Raw genomic sequence first — 18,395 nt, forward strand, 5'->3', positions numbered from 1 at the left:
TCTGCCCTGGAGGAAAACTCCCTCCCGACCCCAAACATGGCAATCAGCCAAACCCTGAGCACATGGGCAAGATTCACCAGCCAGATACCCAGGAAAGAGTTTTCTATAGTAAATCAGATCCCATCCATCTAATATCCCATCTCAGGGGATTTGGCCTATTTACCCTGAATATTTAAAGATCAATTACTTACCAAAATCCCATTATCCCATCATACCATCTCCTCCATAAACTTATCGAGTAGAAACTTAAAACCAGATAGATCTTTTGCCCCCACTGCTTCCCTTGGAAGGCTATTCCAAAACTTCACTCCTCTGATGGTTAAAAACCTTCGTCTGATTTCAAGTCTAAACTTCCTGGTGGCCAGTTTATACCCATTTGTTCTTGTGTCCACATTGGTGCTGAGCTGAAATAATTCCTCTCCCTCTCCTGTATTTATCCCTCTGATATATTTATAGAGAGCAATCATATCTCCCCTCAACCTTCTTTTAGTTAGGCTAAACAAGCCCAGCTCCTTAAGTCTCCTTTCATAAGACAAGTTTTCCATTCCTCGGATCATCCTAGTAGCCCTTCTCTGTACCTGCTCCAGTTTGAATTCATCCTTTTTAAACATGGGAGACCAGAACTGCACACAGTATTCTAGGTGAGGTCTCACCAGTGCCTTGTATAACGGTACTAAAACCTCCTTATCCCTACTGGAAATGCCTCTCCTGATGCATCCCAAAACCGCATTAGCTTTTTTCACAGCCATATCACATTGGCAGCTCATAGTCATCCTATGATCAACCAATACTCCAAGGTCCTTCTCCTCTTCCGTTACTTCTAATTGATGCGTCCCCAACTTATAACTAAAATTCTTGTTATTAATCCCTAAATGCATAACCTTACACTTCTCACTATTAAATTTCATCCTATTACTTTACTCCAGTTTACAAGGTCATCCAGATCCTCCTGTATAATATCCCGATCCTTCTCCGAATTGGCAATACCTCCCAGCTTTGTATCATCTGCAAACTTTATTAGCACACTCCCACTTTTTGTGCCAAGGTCAGTAATAAAAAGATTAAATAAGATTGGTCCCAAAACCGATCCCTGAGGAACTCCACTGGTAACCTCCCTCCAACCTGACAGTTTGCCTTTCAGTAGGACCCGTTGCAGTCTCCCCTTTAACCAATTCCTTATCCACCTTCTGATGTTCATATTGATCCCCATCTTCTCCAATTTAACTAATAATTCTCCATGTGGCACGGTATCAAATGCCTTACTGAAATCTAGGTAAATTAGATCCACTGCATTTCCTTTATCTAAAAAATCTGTTACTTTTTCAAAAAAGGAGATTAGATTGGTTTGGCACGATCTACCTTTTGTAAAACCATGTTGTATTTTGACCCATTTACCATTGACTTCAATGTCCTTAACTAATTTCTCCTTCAAAATTTTTTCCAGGACCTTGCATACTACAGATGTCAAACTAACTGGCCTGTAGTTACCCGGATCACTTTTTTTTCCTTTCTTAAAAATAGGAACTATATTAGCAATTCTCCAATCATTCGGTACTATTCCTGAGTTTACAGATTCATTAAAAATTCTTGCTAATGGGCTTGCAATTTCAGGTGCCAATTCCTTTAATATTCTTGGATGAAGATTATCTGGGCCCCCCGATTTAGTCCCATTAAGCTGTTTCAGTTTCGCTTCTACCTCTGATATGGTAATATCTACCTCTATATCCTCCTTCCCATTTGTCATGCTACCATTATCCCCAAGATCCTCTTTAGCCTTATTAAAGACTGAGGCAAAGTATTTGTTTAGATATTGGGCCATGCCTAGATTATTTTTAACCTCCGCTCCATCCTCAGTGTTAAGCGGCCCCACTTCTTCCTTCTTAGTTTTCTTCTTATTTATATGGCTATAGAACCTTTTACTATTGGTTTTAATTCCCTTTGCAAGGTCCAACTCTACTCGACTTTTAGCCTGTCTCACTTGATCCCTACATGTTCTGACCTCAATTAGGTAGCTTTCCTTGCTGATCCCTCCCATCTTCCACTCCCTGTATGCTTTCTGCTTCTTCTTAATCACCTCTCTAAGATGCTTGCTCATCCAGCTTGGTCTACAACTCCTTCCTATGAATTTTTTCCTCTTTCTTGGGATACAGGCTTCCGATAGCTTCTGCAGTTTTGATTTAAAGTAATCCCAGGCCTCCTCTACCTTTAGATCCATAAGTTCTTCAGTCCAATCCACTTCCCTAACTAATTTCCTTAATTTTTGAAAGTCAGCCCTTTTGAAATCAAAAACCCTAGTTGCAGATTTATTTTTGTTAATCCTTCCATTTAGTTTGAACTGAATTAGCTCATGATCACTTGAGCCAAGATTGTCCCCTACAACCATTTCTTCTATGAGGTCCTCGCTACTCACCAAAATTAAATCTAAAATGGCATCCCCTCTAGTCGGTTCAGCAACTACTTGATGAAGGAATCTATCAGCTATCGCATCTAGGAAAATCTGAGCCCTATTATTATTACTAGCACTGGTCCTCCAGTCTATATCTGGGAAGTTAAAGTCTCCCATGATCACGCAGTTTCCATTAGTATTTAATTGATTAAAGACATTAAAAAGGGCTCTATCCATATCCAAATTAGATCCCGGAGGTCTATAGCACACCCCAAGCACTATCGTAGAAGAGGCTTTACTAGTTTTCTTCCCCAATGTAATTTTTGCCCAGACGGACTCTGTCTTATCCATTGCATCGCTTCTTATTTCTTTACATTCTAACTCATCATTGATATACAATGCTACTCCACCCCCTTTACCTTTGTTTCTGTCTTTCCTAAACAGCACATACCCTTCAATACCTGTAGTCCAGTCATGACTACTATTCCACCATGTTTCTGTTATCCCTAGAATATCTGGTTTCACTTCCTGCACCAGTAGCTCTAGTTCCTCCATTTTGTTACCTAGGCTCCTCGCATTGGTGTACAAACATCTTAATTTTTGCTGTTTGGCCTCGCTCACATTTTGTACCCTATTAGGCACAGTCATTCTACAGCCAGTATAACCTATTAGACTAGTATCCACACCGTCTAATAGGTTATACTGGCTGTAGAATGACTGTGCCTAATAGGGTACAAAATGTGAGCGAGGCCAAACAGCAAAAATTAAGATGTTTGTACACCAATTTAAGAACAATGGGGACATGTCTACACTGCAATGAAAGCCCTGGCTCAAGCCTTAACCCCACATCTGTCTACACACAAATCTCTTGGACTTGGGCTCGGACCCAAGGTCGCAAGACCCTACAGGACTCAGGATTCAAGCTGTATTGTTTTGCATTGTGCACACAGCCATGCCATACTTGGACCCTGGGAATCTGTCTTCACAATCCCATGGGCCAGTGTTTTTTGTCCTCTTTATCCCATAATTCGCCAGTCAACTTCCAGGAAACAGAATCAACCCCCCTGGTTTTAGCACAGCAGCTTGTCATTTAACCCTTCAATTTTATTTTGACTGCTGAGCTGTAAACACACTTTCAGAGAACCGTCTGCATATGCAATGACCACCAACCAAAAGTAGTCCTTTACAAAGCGCCCTGCCTAAGGGTCATAGGAGCACAGCCAGATTTTGGTTAGTCTCCGGTGCCTAACCAGCAAAGCAGTTAATTTCAGTAAGAGTATCAGGAATGACCATGCATACCAGCAAATAATGAAGAAGCTGGCACAGAACTTGCAGAGAAGATGGAAGAGACAGAAGCACCCCAGAGCCTGGTAAGTTTCTGGCCCAATTTTTGTGTTTATTAGCATAGGAATGCATTCTATGAACCAATGCAAAAATTATTACAAATGCTGGATAGCAGCATGTATCGGGATGGCATGCCAGTGCTTTGGTGTCCCTTCACCCTCACCACGTGTAATTCAAAATGGAGACTGGGAAACACAAACAGTAAAGAAGCATTTTAAAGAATTTTTTTTCTGGGAAGGTGCACATTTTTGGTACGACATCCAGTTTGTTAAAAACAAGAACCTTACTTTGCCTTCCCTGTACATACACCACTCCATACTAACTCAGCTGTGTAATGAACCAAATGAAAACTGAATTGTGGTGGGTCTGGCGAGAAAAGGTTGAAATGTAACCCTTTTTCAAATGTAGTTAATTTCTGTTAAATGCAGTGCATGCTGTCTGTGGGTGATGACATCATGCATCCCAAATATGACTGGGGTTTTGAATTCAGTCCAAAAATATGCCAGGGAATGGGGGGGCGAGACCAGGGGCAGGGAAGAGGGATGGCAGTGGAGTTGTGTGTGTTTGCATGCAGTCATAACAGGCTGTATCGGAAGCTGTGGGGAGGCACTAAGCCATGTGGATGTTAGTGCAGCATCTTGTTGATTCCTTCATGAATTGTGACCCAATCCTGGGTGGTGACAGCTGCAAACTTTCCCTTAGCAGGAATTCCAGATAGGTAGCCATATTTTGGGACAGGGCATATTTATCAGGTCCATCTCAGTAGCTGACAGGCACACTCCATTTGTAAATGTGCTGTTTGGTCACCATCCGCTTAAATGCTTCAAGGGCATGCACAGCTGGTTTCCCACTTGCAGCTTGGAATAACACCTTTCTGCCAGGGAGGCACCACAAAATCCATTATGTCCTCCAAAATGTGGAATGCCTGAAACATCAGAGAAGGTTTATGTAGCATGTCTCAGCCACAGATCTCCCCCCAAAGCCACTGTGGTCTGCAATTTTTAGAAAAAAAAGCAGTTATGATTTTTTTTAACTTACAATGTTCTCTGCACCTCTTTCACTGCTATTAACCAGGCTGTGTCCAGGGAGTCTGTGGTCTGAGGCATCCCGCTCTCAAGATATTGTAGTTCAGTATTAAAAAGTAACATTTTAAGTCCTTGAAATTCCAAACCAGATTTTTTTTTCTGTGCTCCTGCATTGAGAAACTTGAGACAATAATTCATCATGTCTTGTCGTATTCCAGGCCCATTAACCTCTACTGGCTGCAATACCTCCTCAGCTTGCCCACACTGGAGTGGAAGCCTGGAACACCAAACCTTCCTGGATCATTCCAAGAGGAAGCGTTTCCATGTTGAATTTCTGATGGACGTTCTGGACAGACCAACAAACAGGTCCAGTCCGTAAGACAGAGGGACTTTCGGCAAGAGGAAAAACATGCTGAAAAGCAAAAGGAAAGGCTCAGGCTGGCTTCACAGTGGGAGCAGACACTTGCTTTGCAGTTCCTGGAACAGGAGCGGTGGTTAAGGGAGGGGGATAGAGCTGAGCAGAAGGAACTGTTTGGGCGGATGCTATTTCTAATGGCTAGCATCCCCTGTGCAATACCCTGTCCAGCAGTCCTGGAACAGCTTGGACAACTCTATGACTGTGTGGCCCGTGCATCCAGGCCCTGTCAGTGGCTGCACAGGGCAAATGTGCCCCCATGAAGTCCTCCAGGCTGCACCCTTCCCCTCTGGACACCTTCACTCCCCTTCCCTGGCCCCAAGTGAGTGGCAAACATGGAAGGAAGGACAAGAGGAATGGGGGGCCATGGGACTCATAATAGTCGGGGGTTTCTGTCTTAATGGTTTCACTTTTTGCACTTGTAAATGCACTTTATTCTGGGGAATTTTTTTTAAGGTTTTGGTGTCATTAGTGTGCTAATGGCAGCTGGCCTGTCTGGCAATGGTTAATATTGTACCTTTCCAACAAATATTTAAAAATAAATCATTTTATTTTATTTTAAAAAATGATACTGCCATCACTACATCATATCATCTAATGTGTGTTTCAAATAATAAAAGTGACACACGATCAGGGACAACTGGGAAGCTGTATGCAAAAAATAATTCTCAATACAGCTATCTACATCAATGAGTTATTTACATCAATCCATCTTGTGAGTCCCCTCTACCCCCATTCCACAAGCTGCCATATCATTTATAAGTACAATGCATTGCAATAAAACCCTCCCCCACAAGCAATGAAACCCACCATACATTCATAAAAGGTACTGTTCTCCCTCTTCAATGGACACATGCAAGTCCATAATGTGGGAGCACAGAGCATCCTTGACTTCTGTTGCCCGGATTCATCCAGCTCAAGCTGGGTGTACTAATTCAGCAGTCCATCACTGTCACAGATCCATTCAGGGAGAAATGGCTCACCTCTGGTTTCACAATGATTGTGAAGAGCACAGCAAGCCACAGTCATCCAGATAGCATAGACGACACTGGAATCCAAACAGGTCTGTAGACATCACCACTGGCCTCTCAGTCTGCCAGATGCACATTCAACCACCACTCTACACCTGCTGAAAGTGTAATTAAACCTTCTTTGCCAGAGCCTCTGAAACCAGGATATAATTTCATAAGCCAAGACAAAATGGGGTACGTGGGGTCTCCCAGAATAGCAGTGAGGATAGCAACTCCACTTATGAAAATGTCATTTTGTGGGACTAGTGGCCCAATCTGTCCATGAATGTAGATTCCTGACTGTCAGAAAACCTGGCATCATGACTGTTACCAGTGCAGCCCACAATGATGTTCAAAAATCAGCTGCTGTAGTCTATGAGGGCCTGCATAACAATGGAGTAGTAGTAACCTTTGCGGTTTAATGTGCTCCTTGAGGTGGGCAAACTAAGGACACATGAGTCCTATCAGTGGCCCCAGTGCAATGTAGAAAACCCATTCTCTCAAAGCCATCTTTTATTCCCGTCACATTGGGGTAAACCACATGCCAGATTGCCTCAGAAACCACTGTCACCACTTTATTCAAAGTCGCCTTCCCAACACCAAAGCAGCTGGCAACAGACTTGTAGCAGTCTGAGATAGCCAGCTTCCAGACGATTATAGCAACCTACTTCAGAACCAGTATGGATGCTCTCATGCATGTTTTGTGATCCAGGAGGGTTGGGGCAAGCTGCTTAGAAAGCTCCAGAAATGAATCTTTCTTCATGTGAAAGTTCTGGACCCACATCTGCTGGATGATGTGGCCTCACGAGTCTGTGCTTGTGGCCCTGCTCCAGAAGTATCAGTCTACAAAGTGGGCATCAGCAGCTACATAGAGTGTCACAAGCAGCCTGAGCAAGTTGGAGTCCACCAGGTCTGTGTCCTCACACCCATCCTATCATTAGCTCTGTCAGGTGCCTACAATGGGTCAGAAACTACTGCTGAAATGTCCACCACTGTCTCAAGGAAGCTCTGTCAATTTCCAGAAACAGGAATGAAAGTGCAAGTAAGAAAAGTTCTTCAAATGGTGCCTCCTCCAAGTTGCTGTCTCTGATGGCTGGGAGCATGCAGATCAAAAGGATAGCTCTGCAGGATGTGTTGGTGAACTGTTCAAACCCCCTGTAACATGTGGGGTGCACAGTCGAGTTTTCCCACACTGCCCCATGAACAAAGGCCAGAGTAGGTACATTTTGGGACAATGGTAGGAAGTCTGCAGTACTCCAGTGAGAATGCTGGAGCCCCAGGTTTTGGCCTGGGTTAAAATATTCTTCATCTATGGTCAGCAATCAGTGTAGATGCTCAGACCCTGGTTTCTCAAACTCAAGGTTAGCTGACAAGTTCCACTGACCCTGGGCTTCCACTACAGTGCAGACATACCCTAGGAGACTTCTTGGCTACCTATTTATTATAACTTCAGTAGCACAAAGGAACCTTAGCACAAACATCTGGCCCTTGCATTTGAATTCTACTCATATCATAGTATTGATGCTGATTGTTTTTTTTTCATTCCTTTCCAGTACTCCTAACTGTTCTTCTTTTGTCTTAATTAGCTCATCCCCAAGCCGGGTTGTAAGTGAGTATACTGAAGCCCAGCTGCAAGAAATTGTCAAAAAAATGAGGGCAAGGACATCGGTCTATAAAGAAAAACTGACTGACCCACTACTGTCCTCTCCTGAGGGCAGTCCTACAGCTTGTAAGTTGCTTTAGTTCTCAAAAGATAACTATTTATTTGGTGGTTTAAAGATGAAAATCCTATTCTGAGAGTTTACAATGCTGGAAGATAATATTTCAAGAATCATGGATCAAATCTTCATTTGGGATAAATCAGCATATCTCTACTGAAATCAATGGAGCTGAGTTAGCAGTGGCTCTCAACTTTTCCAGACTATTGTACCCCTTTCAGGAGTCTGATTTGTCTTGCGTACCCCCAAGTTTCACCTCATTTAAAAACGATTTGCTTACAAAATCAGACCTAAAAATACAAATGTGTTATAGCAAGTTACTGAAAAATGGCTTACTTTCTCATTTTTACTGTGTAATTATAAAATAAATCAATTGGAATATAAATATTGTACATGCATTTCAGTGTATAGTATATAGAAAAGTATAAACAAGTCGTATGAAATTTTAGTTTGTACTGACTTTGCTAGTATTTTTTATGTAGCCTGTTGTAAAACTAGGCAAATATTTAAATGATTTGATGTACCCCCTTGAAGACCTCTGCATATCCCCAGGGGTACATATACTCTTGATTGAAGAATCCCTGTGTTAGCTTATAGCAGCTGAGAATGTGGCCTATTTAAACTCATTGAGACACCTCATGAAATAGTTTTAATAGAGGTAAGTCTCCAACTATGACTATTCAGGATCACCATTTTCAAACTACTTTCTAGATCAGAGGCGAACAAACTTTTTGGCCTGAGGGCTGCATCAGGTTTTGGAAATTGTATGGAGGGCTGGTTAGGGGAAGCTGTGCCTCCCCAGACAGCCGGGTGTTGCCTCGCCCCTGCCTCCTATCTGACCCCCCCTCCCCGCTTATCACCCCCTGACAGCTCCCCTGGGACTCCTGCCCTATCCAACCCCCCCGCACCGCCGTTCCCTGTCCCCTGAAGCCGCTCCCCAGGACTCCTGTCCCATCCACCACCCCCTGCTCCCCCCTGCTCCCTGTCCCCCCCACCCCTGAGTGCCCCCTGCTGCCCCATCCAACTCCCCCCTCATTCCTGACTGCCCCCCTGGAACTCTTGCCCCATACAACCCACCCTTCTCCCTGTCCCCTGAGTACCCCCATCCAACCCCCCTGTTCCCTGCCCTCTGACCGTCCCAACCCCTATCCACCCTCATAAACCCTGACCACCACCCCGAACTCCCCTGCCCTCTATTCAACCCCCCATGCTCCCTGCCCCCTTACCGCGCTGCCTGGAGCACCGGTGGCTGGCGGCACTACAGCTGCACCGCCCAGCACAGAGCAATGGGTCAGGCCGGGCTCTGCAACTGCGCTGCCCCAGGAGCTCACAACCCTGCCACCCAGAGCATTGCGCTGGCGGTGCAGTGAGCTGAGGCTGCGGCGGAAGGGGAACAGCAATGGAGTGGCTGGGGGCAAGCCTCCCGGGCCAGGAGCTCAAGGGTGGATAGGAGAGTCCCTGCAGACCATAGTTTGCCCACCTCTGTTCTAGATTCATCTTGGTTATTTTATCTGTATTCCTAGGGATCAAAGATGCATTTCTTATGGGAAGGCACATGTGGCAATATGCTACATGCAGGTACATAGGTGATACTGAGATGAGATATCTTTTGTAAAAGTAAACAAAGTTTAAGGTCTGGTGATAATCTTCCAGCATCATTAAATATGCCAGGTATATTTTACTTTTAGAGTAAGAAACTCAGCTCAAGTATGGCAGAACTGAGCAATTCTATCCCATCCATGACAAGCTTACAACAGTCATGCAAGAATAAATGCCTGGGTGCCTCCTGCCTCACCCCATCTCAATCCGGCGTGTGTGTAATTGTACCAGCATTGACTGCCCAGGAAAAGATAGCTTAGAAGCACATTTCCCTCTGTGACACCCAGCACTAAATATCCTGTTGGTGTTAGTAGGAGTGTGCCTGCCTATGTTGGTGCTGAATTTACTGTCCAATCTGTTTTCTAACTGAAAACAGAACTGAAAAGTATAGCAATAAAAACTAAGGAGTCGATTGCATGGCCTTTAATATGTTGGGGCTCTCAAGATCTGTCACAACAGTGAGGAGTGTGCGTGCCATTGTTAAATGTTCCCTTCTGTGACATTCACATGCTTAGCTCCATCAAAAAAGAAACCTCTGCCCCCACCCCCACCAAAAGAAGAGAAAAAAGACGAAGAAAAGAAAGAGGATGCCAAGCCAGAGGATCATTACTGCAACATGCTGTGCTGTAAATTCAAGAAACCACCATTGAAAGAATACCTGAAGAAGATGGAGCTACCAAACAGTATAGATGCATACACAGGTAAACCGAATGTAGTCACACAAAGGAAGGTGTCAAAGGCAAGATAAATATTTGTATTACTTGTGTTAAAATAGCACCTGGATGCCCTATCTGAGGTCAGAGCCCCACTGTGTAGTGAGAGACAGTCCCTCCCTGAAGAGCTTTCAATGTCAATAGTAGCCAAGATAGAGAAATGGTGAGAGTGAAAACAGAGGCACAAAGAGGTGAGGTGACTTGCCCAGCTCACCAGCAGAGTCAGGAATACAACTCAGGTCTCCTGATTCCCAGTCCAAAGCCTGATCCGCTAGGGCCACTGCCTCTGCAGTGCTGAAATGTCTTGGAAGCCAAACAAAGAGTTGTCATGAAAATCCAGCTCTACCCAAACTGGACAAGTTTTATAAGTACTCCCCCCAAAAAACCCTGCACCGGTATTTTCTGTTCAGTCTCTAACTTTTTCTCATTCAAACTATTTTAAAGCCCTATTTTAAACATAAGTGAATCCAGCCCTCTTCCTTTAATAAATTCCACGTGTGACTCCTAGCTCTTACCAGACTCCCTTTAACAGACCATGCTGTGTTATAAAAGGCAGAGGGTGATCTTCTCTGCTCCACAGAAACTGTTCTAGCTTAAACTCATCTAATAGGTTTGTTTCTGTTTTTAACTATAAAGATTGGGATCTTTCAGAAAAGTGTAAGTATTCTGAAACCCACAAGTCAAAACAGTGAAATGAGTGAACTTCCACTCCTGAGTTTGAAGTGTTACACAGGTTTTGGACTGTAAATCACCAATTAAACTCAATGGTATTCTCATGTCTAAAATGCTGCAAAACATTCTGAAGACTCAGGGTATGTCTAGACTGCAATTAAAAACCTGCGGCTGGCCCATGCCAGCTGACTTGAGCTTGCGGGGCTCAGGCTAAGGGGCTATTTAACTGCAGTGTAGACATTAAGGCTGGGGCTGGAGCCCAGGTGCTAACGAAATGGAAGGATCCCAGAGCTCAGGCTGCAGCCCGAGCCTGAATGTCTACACCGCAGTTAAACAGCCCCTTAGCCCAAACCCTGAGAGCCCAAGTCAGCTGGCATGGGCCAGCCATGGGTGTCTAATTGCAATGTAGATAGATCCTTAGACATCTGAGTTTACCTGTGCATTGTTGTATACTACTATAAGGAACCTTTCCATAGCAATATGTAATAAATTTTCAGAAATATTATCTCACCTCATACTACATAGTCATAGAATATCAGAGTTGGAAGGGACCTCAGGAGGTCATCTAGTCCAACCCCCTGCTCAAAGCAGGACCAATCCCCAATTAAATCATTCCAGCCAGGGCTTTGTCAAGCCTGACTTTAAAAACCTCAAAGGAAGGAGATTCCACCACCTCCCTAGGTAATGCATTCTAGTGCTTCACCACTCTCCTTGTGAAAAAGTTTTTCCTAAATAGTGGTCATATTGCCCCTCATATGTTCAAAGCACTGAACTGATATGAACAGATTCATCCTCACATCACTCCATGAGCAAGGTGAATAAGTATTATTATCATCAGCATCCCTGTTTGACAGATGGGGAAACGCAGAGAAGTGAAATGCCTTACCCAAAGTTACACAGCAAGGGAATGGCTTAGTCATGATTAGAACTCAGGATTTCCTACCTCCCTGTCCAGTGTTTATTCCTCCAGATGACAATGTCTGGTAAATTTGCAAATTGCACTGCTTTCCCTGGAGGCTGAGCTCTTTATTTCCAAACACAGAGAGAAATAAAAAGATGATGATTTCATACAGATTAAGTCACCAGCTCCTGTTTTCTTTTCCAGATCGCCGCTATGTAGTGTGGCTCCTGATCGTTACCGTTGCTTATAACTGGAACTGCTGGTTCATTCCACTGCGCTGTGTGTTCCCAGTACAAACACCAAGCAACATATTCTATTGGATCCTTGTAGACACCATTTGTGATATTTGCTACTTGTGTGATCTGTTGGTGTTCCAGCCCCGAATGCAATTTTTAAAAGGTGGAGATATAATAGTAAGTAACAGCGGGAAGTGGAATTTCCACATTAGGTGTTGTACTTTGAACTACATTATTAGACATGAAGCAGAAACTTGTTTAAACCTCAAATAGACTTTTTCTTGCTAGGCACACCTGCACTTCTTTATTTATCCAAGTATATTTATGTGCTTCTGCACTGATCTTTGGCTCTTTTGCTTTGGAAAAGAGGCAACATACATTTCATACTGTACATGCTACACCAGTATTCTAATTACACACAACAGCCATTGAAAAGGTAAAGGCAAATTCAAAAGTGTCACATGATAGCAGCAAGATCAGATCTAAAGCTCTTACTCACCAAATTACACAGCTGGAAAAAAAGCAACTTGATGCAAAATATAGCCAAAGAAATGTGTGTGAAATTTGCAACTCTCCACGGAGTCACTCATATAGTACAGATGATGCAGATGAAAACGGGGGCTTTTCTACTAGCCCAGTGGGTTATGCTTCAATTATATATAGGAAACATGGCAAAAGCATATATAGAGGTCAACTAAATAAAAGCTTTGGCCACCTTCTAACCTGACAAACTTTTTCCTTACAATATCCTTTGTTAAGAGATTTATTTATCAATTTCCAGCCTCTTTACTGACCTCAAAAGGCAGCAAGTCTCAAAAAATCAGAAGTCAGTGATGAAGAGAAGGAAACAAGTAGAGACTACTGAACTATCAAAAACATGCATCTGAAGAAGTGGGGTTTTTTACCCACAAAAGTTTATGCCCAAATAAATCTGTTAGTCTTTAAGGTGCCACCAGACTCCTTGTTGTTTTTAAGCCTCTGATAGTAAGTAGAGAGGGCACTGATATTGACAAACACACTTCATCTAGAGTTGCATGAACAGAGTGGCTTAGGAAGAACTGGGATGTGGCAATTTATTTGAGAGGAGCTAGAAAATTCACTGAGGAGGGATCCATGAAGCTTCTGCTGAGCTAAGGCTGTGTAGTGATGCTCGCTGTCATGAAAAGATGTAGTTTGCACCAGCTTATGGCAGCAGGGGTGAATCTAACCCATCATATCTGAAAGCAAACTGAACACAAGCACACTTTGCTGTGTTCCAGCTCTCTAGAATTTTTGAATCTACTGAAGAGTGACTGCTGATTTTCCTTCACATGTTCCCAATCCAACTCTTGGAGCATCACCTTCCAGTAAACATGGGACCTGCCTGCAAATTTCAGATCCAAATGTGGACTTTTCCCTGTTTCAGAGGCATTCGGAGATGCGATTTTGGTTGGGCCCTTCTCCCCCTTGCATGATTACTTTGTTTCAGTAGCAAGTTTAATAAACAAATGAAATTAACATGCAAAAATGAGTTTAGATTCAAGTGCACAGCAACATGAAAATTCAAAACCAAGAATATGTCTAAATTGCAATTGGAGATGTAATTGCATCTTGAATAGACATCCACAAGCTAGTTTTAATCTAGCTAGTGCAGCTAAAAATAGCAGAAAAGACACAATGGCAGAGACCCTGGCACAGACTAGGAACATGAGTACATAGTGAGGGGTGTATATTGGTTTGTACAACCCCCGCTGTCTCATTATTGCTGTTTTTTTTAGCCACACGAAATTAAAGCTAGCTCATGTGTACCCACATGAGTTGCAATCACACTTCCATTTGCAATGTAGACATACAGGTGGAAATACCAGTCGGAGGGTAACTTGGAACCAGCTTTAACTGAGTGTTTTTGTATATTACATTGCATCTTCTGTGCTATAGACTATTACTTAAACCCTATTTTCAGGTCTCAAATAGACATAATGTGTGTCTATATTAATTGTAGTGCAAAGAAATATACTTTTCCATGCCAAGTTAGTCTTTGACAAACCTTCTTAAATCCCAGTAAACTTGAGTTTTGTGAATAAGGTTAAAATTGTAGCATAAGGAAGACAACTTTTCTTTTACTTGAAGCTGTTTGTACAATTCATAGATTTTAAAGCCAGAAAGGATCATTTATGATCATCTAGTCTGAACTCCTGCATTTCTCTGAAAGCTGTGAAGTGATAATAAGGGAAGGTAGAAAATAGGTCTGCCTTGGTATGGAAAAAACCGTTATGATTTAAAAGTTATTTTAAAAAACACCTCTGATATAAATACAGTAAGTATAATAATAGATGCAGTCCTTTAGAGACTTCTGATTAGCCTTTCCTAATAAGGTATTACCGTCAGTTCCCATGGTGAGCAATTTGAAAATAAATGGCTAATCATTATTAATGAATTCAGTGTTGATTGTTATAATACTAATGATAGCGCATTTATTTAGCTTTCAAAGGCCTGATCCCTCTCTGAGATACTCAGAACTAGTCCCTGAATGTGCTCTGAAACACTAAGCTTTGCCACTGACTTTAATGGGTGCAGGGTCAAAACCTGGCCCAAACATTATCAGGGACAGGGTTTTGGCTGATTTTTCTTAACTATGCTTTTTCCCCCTTTCTTTATAATTTTAGACAGACAAAGTAGAAATGAAGAAATACTACCAGAATTCTCTGAGGTTTCGGGTGAGTAGGTTGTGTGCTACATTAGAGTTGCTTCAATGCTTTACATTTTAGCCTTGGAATTCCACAAAGCTTTCCATGCTCCAATATTCCATGTAGACAGAGGAATAATACTGAAGGGTTCCTGACTGACTGTCATTTTAGCTTCTCACCAATTAAATCAAATGCCATGCTCATAAATATTGTTTATTCATTAATAAAATATTGCCTTTGGCTGTATGACTCCTATTGACTGCAACGGGAGATAACTCTGTGAATGCATTAGATTCCAAGACTCTGGCTCAGTAGAGATTTGTTAAAGAATGAAGCCTGTGCCCAGCTTAAAATCAAATGGTAAATTTAATTAAGAAACACTAGTATGTACTTGTGATAGTAACACATGATCATAAATAGTAGATATCACCTTGGCTCCACGCAAGTAAATCTAAAACTCCTTTTAACTTTTAAAACTCAGTGCCTTAGATAAAATCAAGGACCCATTTTATTTTAGGACAGTAATTGCATTTTATTCTGAAATGTAATTTTCTCAGCAAGAGTGAAAAGACACTGTATTGAAATTACTGAGCCACAGGTCCCCAAGCACCTCTGAAATTACAACCTAAGACCCTGCTCCTGCAAACACTTTTCTACATGCTCCACTTTAAACACACAAGAAGTCTCATTAATTCCAGTGGCAGGGCTTGAATGCCTCAAGTTAAGTGGCACAGAAGTGTTTGCAGGATCAGAGCCCAAACAGACCAAATACAGACAATGGAGCAGGGAAGGGATTCAACCTGAAAGCAAAGTGATGGAGTAGGTATAGTGGGCCTGTATCTGAGGTTCAATCCTGCAAGGTGATGAGTGCCCTTGATTTTTACTGAAGTTAGTGGGAGTTGATGATTCTCTTCAGCTCCCAGGCCTGGGCTACACTACATTTTGGAATTTATCAATTAATGAAATACTAACTCACTGCATATTAAAATGTATGGAGCTAAATTTTGCCTTTCCTTGCATGGGTGCATTAGAGGAGAGAGTGGCCAGGGGACACTCCTTCCCCAGTCAGTACTTTTTTTTCAGGAGTCAGGTACAATCCATCTCTCAGCACTGGGGAGAAAAAGGATGGAATCAATAGCTGGTGGCTAAAGGCATTTCTCGGGGTGGGAGCATTTTGGGGGAGGTTGAAGGCAGGGTTCTGACTTCCATGAGCCCCTTTTGCTCCCTCACCAAAGCAGCAACAAAGTAGGGTCTGAGCCAGGAGCCACTTCCAGGAGCAGCTCCTTTTAAGACACAGCACCTGGTTGGTACAGCTTCCTTTCTCGCCCCAAAGCAGAGTTTCCACTTGGAAAGAATCAGGAAGAAAGAGGGAACTGCATGTGAAAAATACACTTAATGCACTGCTGGAAGGCATGCAGAATCTATGATAATGTGGTCAATAAAAGATCCTGACTGGGATAGAAGAGAATGGTTGTCTTGGAAGAAGTGGTGCCTACACCTGTTGTATAGTTATAGCAGGGAGTGCCCTTCTTCATGCTCCCCACAGGTCCCTGGAGGTATTATGGCTTTGAAAATCATAATACTTCTCAGAAATGATTGTGAGGTGAGCCATCTCCCCCCTTTCCTAAGCCCTCAGCATGTTTCAGGTTCATCGGCACCATAACTGAGCCCACATCATTTAATTATGAACAGCAATGCTACAGTTAAATATCCAAGACATTGTTAATAATCCTCAATAACTAAATGAAAATCTGAGATGTACGGAGCATAAGTAAGGGCAGAAGAAAGCTCCTGACATTTTCCTAGGGATGGTGTTGCTTGTCAGTTATTCAGAGATAGATGGCCACTGCATGTTGATTGTTCAGCTTTCATGTGCAATGATTATTAAATCTAGCTATGTTCACTACAGAATGTAAACAAGTTATAGTCATTGTCAAGTCTTAATTGAATTGTGCTCTTCAACAGCTTGATGTGGCATCAATAATACCATTTGATGTTTTATACTTCATCTTTGGATTTAACCCAATGTTTAGAGCAAACAAGGTGTTAAAGGTAAGACCAGAGAATTTATTATGACTGCTTGTCCGCTGGAAAATATGAAAAGTTTAACACCTATTGAAGATTTAGTACAAATATTTGGGAGTCTTTAGTTTCTGATTTTGTGAATGCTTCCTCTTTCTAAGAATCTAAGCTACAGACTCAAACTACCACCAAATAAATAAGTAAAATATGTTATTTTAATAATAAGAATAATGTTTCTGGTTATTTTTCAGCTGATTTTACTTATATTTACTTTCTGACTTGTAAACAGTATTTCTGTAATCTAGACTAGTTTGTTTCTACTAGTTTACACTGAAATAGTTTTAAATACCCTATTCAATTTGCCAAAAAATAAAACCAGTTGAGATTGCTAAATGAGAATAATGTACTTACTGCTTACCTATCATATCACTTACAAAAGTCAACCACTTAAAAGCAAGGAAGTGGTTAAGGGATGGTTAAGGCCAACATATATCTTATACTGCCCATTTAATAAACATAAGCATATTTTTCTTATCAAGTGCAAGAAGTGTACGGTGCCCAGTATGGAAGAGGTGGGAAAGAGACAGATTATAACTCTGCCCCATCTCTACATCACCTTGCAGAACACATCAGCTGAATCATGGGAAGGTGCAGCCTGCACAGCCCCCTGCATCAGCCCAATTATTTTTGAGCTGCCAATAGGGCAGTGGTGCTCCACATACCCACCCACCTCCCACCCCAACTCAGGCTAGTGGCTAAATGCCACCCTTTGGCCCTGAAATTTTACTATTCCTGCCCTTGAAAAACTCCCTGCTGAATTAGTCAATATCAAAATCTCTCTTTGTTACATGTACAAAGCACTTATCACCACGTTATCTAACCACTGCACAATAGGAATGGCATCTGTTATAGTAGCAAAACCCTTCTGGAAGTCTATTCTATATGCAAACTCATGTCAAAGGTTTACCTAAAGAAATAACTTTCCTTATCATATTTAGCAGCCTTATACTGACTAAGAAATTTGTGCCTGTGAGAATGGGTGTCATTGGTTTGATTGATTTTTAATGTCCTGACTGGCAACACAGAATCAAAATGGTAAAGAAGAATGTAAAGCAAAACAATATATAATATCAGGCAAGTAAATTTGTGCTAGACAGAAAACAGCAAAAGTACCTGTTAATGTTAAAGGTGTATAGCAAAACTAAAGTAAAAATAGTTAATGTGAGAGGAATTCAACCCAGAAGTAGATTAACTGACCTTTAAAAATTCATCATGAGACCTCGTGTTTTGATGTTACAGTCTGGGATACCCTCAGCTAACTAGGAAGTGACAGGGATTTCAAGACGAGAGGAGAGGATTTTTTTTAATGATTAATTTACTTTGGCAAAATTATGTTCAGCCTAAGCAAGTACATTTTTCACTGAGTAAAAAGCCATTCATCATCATCATCAGTCATCACAGTAAATGGCAAGCAGGCACATCATTTGCTATGGGACAAAAGGGCAGTTGCCCCTCCCATATGTTGGTTTGCTCCCACCCCCAGACTTTTCATAGATCTGTATGAGCCATTTTTTCCCCTCCGCCAACTTTATATGTGATTATATTATATCCTGTTATGTTCTATATGCTGACATAACTTTGCCCAGCTCCAAATTTTACTGAAATGACTCCCCTAATGACAAGATGTC

The 18,395-nt window shown here is 42.0% G+C and overlaps 1 protein-coding gene across 1 annotated transcript in view; it reads left to right on the plus strand.

Annotated features, from left to right (window-relative positions):
• The window catches only part of CNGB3 (cyclic nucleotide gated channel subunit beta 3), a 139,763-nt gene that overhangs the window by 76,711 nt on the left and 44,657 nt on the right, over positions 1 to 18,395 (plus strand). Inside the window, exons 4-8 of the mRNA XM_043507642.1 lie at positions 7,767 to 7,909; positions 10,013 to 10,198; positions 11,988 to 12,196; positions 14,665 to 14,715; positions 16,651 to 16,737. Coding sequence (XP_043363577.1) covers positions 7,767 to 7,909; positions 10,013 to 10,198; positions 11,988 to 12,196; positions 14,665 to 14,715; positions 16,651 to 16,737 — 676 coding nt within the window. The remainder of the gene's footprint in view (positions 1 to 7,766; positions 7,910 to 10,012; positions 10,199 to 11,987; positions 12,197 to 14,664; positions 14,716 to 16,650; positions 16,738 to 18,395) is intronic.

The sequence above is a fragment of the Dermochelys coriacea genome, chromosome 2 (assembly GCF_009764565.3).
Source record: "Dermochelys coriacea isolate rDerCor1 chromosome 2, rDerCor1.pri.v4, whole genome shotgun sequence".
NCBI lineage: Eukaryota > Metazoa > Chordata > Testudines > Dermochelyidae > Dermochelys > Dermochelys coriacea.